This window comes from Frankliniella occidentalis, unplaced genomic scaffold (assembly GCF_000697945.3).
Source record: "Frankliniella occidentalis isolate FOCC.00 unplaced genomic scaffold, Focc_3.1 Scaffold23, whole genome shotgun sequence".
Taxonomy (NCBI): Eukaryota; Metazoa; Arthropoda; class Insecta; order Thysanoptera; family Thripidae; genus Frankliniella; species Frankliniella occidentalis.
The window spans coordinates 137,831-142,698 of record NW_026267153.1 but is presented as its reverse complement, the minus strand read 5'-3'; the positions used below and the strand labels follow the sequence as shown (position 1 = coordinate 142,698).

At 41.6% G+C, this 4,868-nt stretch overlaps 1 protein-coding gene across 1 annotated transcript in view; it reads left to right on the top strand.

Annotated features, from left to right (window-relative positions):
* Nucleotides 1-3,438: 3,438 nt before the first annotated feature.
* LOC127748965 (uncharacterized) overlaps nucleotides 3,439-4,868 on the top strand; it is a 19,468-nt gene continuing 18,038 nt past the window's right edge. The window contains exon 1 of the mRNA XM_052265035.1: nucleotides 3,439-3,556. Coding sequence (XP_052120995.1) covers nucleotides 3,497-3,556 — 60 coding nt within the window. The 5' untranslated portion in view covers nucleotides 3,439-3,496. The remainder of the gene's footprint in view (nucleotides 3,557-4,868) is intronic.

Sequence of the window (4,868 nt, the reverse complement as noted above, 5' to 3'; positions counted from 1 at the left end):
GACACGAGAGCGGTTGCATAAGCCCGCTTTAATGCTTTTTTAAAAGCAGAAGGGCGGGCTAAAAAAGTGCACCCTCTAGGCTAAGAGAGCCCTTGGCTAGCCGGCTGGTTTTTAGACAATTTTGGATGTCTGTTAACTGTTCTCATTATTCGACTTGTTGTACCGGTCGACCTCGCCCAATATTTATTAAATAACACATAACCCTACTTGCCCCTCATACATTTTTCTGTTACAGATCACAACATCAACGATCTTCTAGGTTAGCGCCTCATATCACTAATTGTTTGTGAAATTTGTTGTTTCATATGTTTGTATATGATGTAAGGTCTCAAATAAAATTATTATTATCTTTGAACTAGTGGAATTGTACTGGACAACTATTTACCTCATGGACCAAATAAACCAAACCGCGCAGACAGCTCGCCAATTTTCTTGATATTTTAGATCGTGCCCATAATCACTCCCATTGTAGAATACAAAATATTTCTATCGCCTACTAAAAGGGATAAGACGGACTGACTAAATGTCTGGATGGGGAGAGAAAAGTAACATTGTCTAAGACGCCAAAATATTTTCTGATCGAGTAGCTAAGAAAAATTAGATAGGGCGTTGAAAAAATTCAGCCTTGACACCTATTCGGTTTGACCACTTTCGCCAATCATAATCGTCGGAACTACTTGGGAACAGCACCCAAACGTTTAGATAGTACTTTTTGTTCGGGACTCACACCGAAACTTTTGGGTGCCAGTCGCGAACTTTTCTCTCCGTGTATTATTGCGTGATGATCTCATAAACCCCTTTGTCCCTCACAGAGAGTTAAAATCAGCTGCTGCGTACCACGCAGTCAAGCGGTACGTGTCAAGACCGAGGGGGCCACCACTCTGATTCAGGACGTACACAGGATTACGTGATTACAGGGATTACACGTGAATTTCGAGGGAGTACACATGAATTGTTGAATTTCTGGCTCCAAAACCACTAAATTTAGCCAATAAAGTAAAATTTAGTGATAATGCGTTAAAATTTGGTAAAGGATTTCACGGAATATAGAAGGATTACATGGGGATTACACGCTCATCTGTACACAGGATTACGCCCGTGGTGGCCCCCTCGGTCAAGACCCACGAAGTTCAGACGCGCACTTGGGGACCTGCGTAAGTCTTCCGCTGAGGGATAGGTAATGCATGGTCTTGACACGCGAGTCTGAACTACGGGTGCATCGCAAAACGCGTCACTCTACTGCGTGAGTGTTCAGCAGCTTGGCTTGACTGTGTGCGTTTTAGTTTAAAGTGCTGAAATCGTCAAAGGTTGGCTTGAACGCGTCCTTGATTTAGAAAATGCTTAGACTGATACTTATAGTGTTCGGTAGACCAACTGCGTGTAAGGTACCGCATTGTTTTGTAAAAAAAACAACGTAACGTTACGTCTACACGTTGTCTAAGTTTGTCTATCCACTGTCTCGACAACGTCCCAACAAAGTCTCGATGCTATCTCCCATGGATACGCCAAGGCAACTAAAATTAGTTCACTAAAAAAGTCGACTAAAAAAAGTCGTCTAAAAAAATGGACTAAAAAAAGTCGACTAAAAAAATTCGACTTAAAAAAGTCGACTAAAAACAGCCGACTAGAAAAAGTCGACTAAAAATAATCGTTGACTATTAAATTTAGTCATCAATTTATTTTAATGGACTAAATTTAGTGGCACACTCTATTTAATGCTTGTCGTATTCAAAAAGTGATTTTTTTAGTCACTTTTTAAAGTATTTTTTTTTTTACTACTAAAAAAAAGGTAGGTCATATGCCAGGTAGGACAAAAGGGGCCGTCCGTGCCAAACAAGCTTCACGCAAAACAGTAGCGACCGCACGCCAACTGGATCACAAAGAGAGCTACGAGCCTCTCGAATGCCAATGCATAGAGGAAGCTCCCACTGGGATCAACATGGGTAGACTTCTCGGGGCTTCTCTGGGCACGTATAGAATTTATAGAGAAAACCTTAATTCTTGCAGAAGGTTGTGTTTCTTCCGAGATTGTTCTCTGATTCACGGGCTGATCGTTATCACGTAACAGAGCACGTAACCAAGCATAAGTACCGTCCCATCCCGCCAAATTGTAATTGCTCATCGATAGTTTAAATTTACTTCGTTCATAAATCGCATACGACCGAAAACATACATGTGATTTTCAGAAAACTTGCCGATTCCGAAAAAACAAAAACGCATTTAAGGTGTAGCAACCGCCTAACTCACACTAACGGGGAAGACAAAAGTGACGAGTCGGACATTTTAATGCGTACTCTCAGATAGCAGCGAGGATTGCCTAACTAGGTTAGAGCGTGTACACTACCCAGCAAAACAACTGGGAATTCCAGTGGGTTAAGATATGCGTAAGAATTTCACTTTTCAAGCAGAACATTCATTCTGCTTTACTGTGTATGAAAACTCAGCAATGAAGCATACCGGTAAAGCTGCAAGAAAAAAAAGCGGGTTCGTTCTCAGCATTCTTTTGCACTTACGCTTTACCGAAATGCCTGAAAGCCTCATTCATTAAGTTAAAGCTGACCCTCCCTACGAACACGCGGCTATAATTATGGGCGTGGTAGACAAATGGCTATCTTTTTGAACTGGGCAGACAAACAACTAACTGCTTTCTCCACCTCGCGACTTTGGGTTCTAATATCTCGCAGTAGAGGTTATGTAACACGTTTAACCAATTATTCTTTGCGGTTGTCGAAGCAGGGAATTTCTTAACCGGTAATTTAATGTCCCCTGCTTCGGGAATTATTCCAAATAGTGAAAAAAGTAGGTAGGTTTACAGGAAAATTTTCCTTGACGCAAGTTGTAAAATAACAATTTGTAATCGTAAAAATACATGCGGTATGTATCGACTTCAATGACTTAGCGAGTAAAACATGTGCTGTCGTAAATTCAGAACTTAACTTATAATTCGAGTTTACAGTTTTTTTTTAAATTTACGACGAAATATTTTAAAGTGTATGGCAGCCACGCAACCTGGAAGTCGGGAAAGTTAGAGAAGAGTCAAGGGAAACTATTGGTCAGGTACGAGTCTGGGAACTGAACGTTGGTCAGGGAAAATTACTGGATTTTGTTCTAAGGTGTTGTGCCCAAGCTCTCGGTGGCACTTTTGATTTTTCGGAACTCGAAAAGTACTTTTCCAGCGTTAGCACGTTCCTCCAAATAAAATTCCCAAAGTCAGAGAATTATCAACAAAGTCAGGGAAACGCCAGAGAAAAGTCAAGGAATTTGAAGTCCCCGATTGCGTGGCCACCCTGTATTCAATATAAATCTGGACAGCCCTAACCTCACAGAAAAGCAGATAGCCGTTTGTCGGCCACGCTCGGAAAGATAGCCGCTTGTGTGTAGGGAGGGTCGAAGTCATTGATTCTTATCCACTGTCTGACATTAATTTTTTCCGTTCCTTTTACACGATTCTGTCTTAGTTGTGATCGCGACACTGCTCAATACTGCAACGTTTTTTATGTTTGTTGCAATCGTGAACCAAGAAGGCACCGATGGAAAATCTATCAGAAGCTTTGCGGTAGGACTTAAATGGCAAATTAGCAGCTCTAGGGCATGGGACCAGGCATGCAACCATGCAAATTTGTTCCCATTTGTCAGTTGTTACAGAGTTACCCACTCTTATCTCAAAAATGAATTGTCAGATAGCAAAGTCATTTTGCCTCAAAATGCCTAGCTTTCGCAAAAATTTAAAATTTTATGAGAGAATTTCTGCTAGAACACATGTCATAAGAAAGTTAGATACAATTACAACTCAAAAAGACATTTTGACTACATTGTTATCTGCTTTGTACTCTGATTTTCACCTTTAGAGCATTTCCTCGTTTCTATAAGGAGAGGGAATTGTATGTTGCATCATACTTAAAGGGGTCAAGAAATTCTTCATTTTTGGCTGAGCGATTAGCGAAGCCCATTACTCCAGTGATGATCAAAAACCACAGGTCCAACAAATAATGTGTTTTAAAAATATTTTCTCTGGGCAAAAATTTCGTCCGTTTGGCTCTATCGTCAACCATTTAGGCGCCACAGGGAGTTTTTGACGAAAATTAGCGAAAAAATGTACAACCCTGCATGTTAAGTCGGAGCGAGTTCATTTTTGGGATACCCGACTCTGGTGTCAGCGCCGCAGGCCTAGGTAGATGTATGCCAGGCACGTCGCAGCGCAACAGTGTTTCGTGAGATATCGCGAAGCCTGTTACGCGAGACGTGGTCTGGCGTACATCTACCTAGTTTAAATATTAATTTGAGAATATTTGTTATCATGGTAAAATACTGACGTTTGTGAAAGTTGTATCCAATGCATGTGCTGCATTTTATGCTCTAATTTGTAAATCTGATGATCTTTCTTGTGACCCTCAGTATCATGTTGTTCTTCGCGCTAGTCCTGCTTGCTTACATCTTGTGCCAGTGTCACAGTTGTGCAATGTCACATTCTCTTTGAATGTTCTTGAAACCACTTATCTGATAGACAGATTAAATTCTTTTGAGTTGGAGTGAAACTTTGCTTAATATTTATGCCTGCCTAGACGTTTTCCACAGAACAAACTACTTCACTTGACCAGGGGGTAGAAACGAGGCGCTCCGGCCGTCCACCATGCGCGCCCCCGGCCGCGCGTGAGCCGATCCGTGCACGCCCTGTTTCTTCTCACTTTTTAACATGGTTTGATACTTGGGCCAACCGCAACAGTAGTACCGGGCGAAAGGGGAAGTTCAAACTTTACAAAGGTACCACTAAAATCCACACCCGACCTCATTCCATCGAGAAAATTTGATTTTAGTGAACTTGCAGGCCGCCCGGGGACGCCACCTGCGCGCAAACGAAACAAATTTCC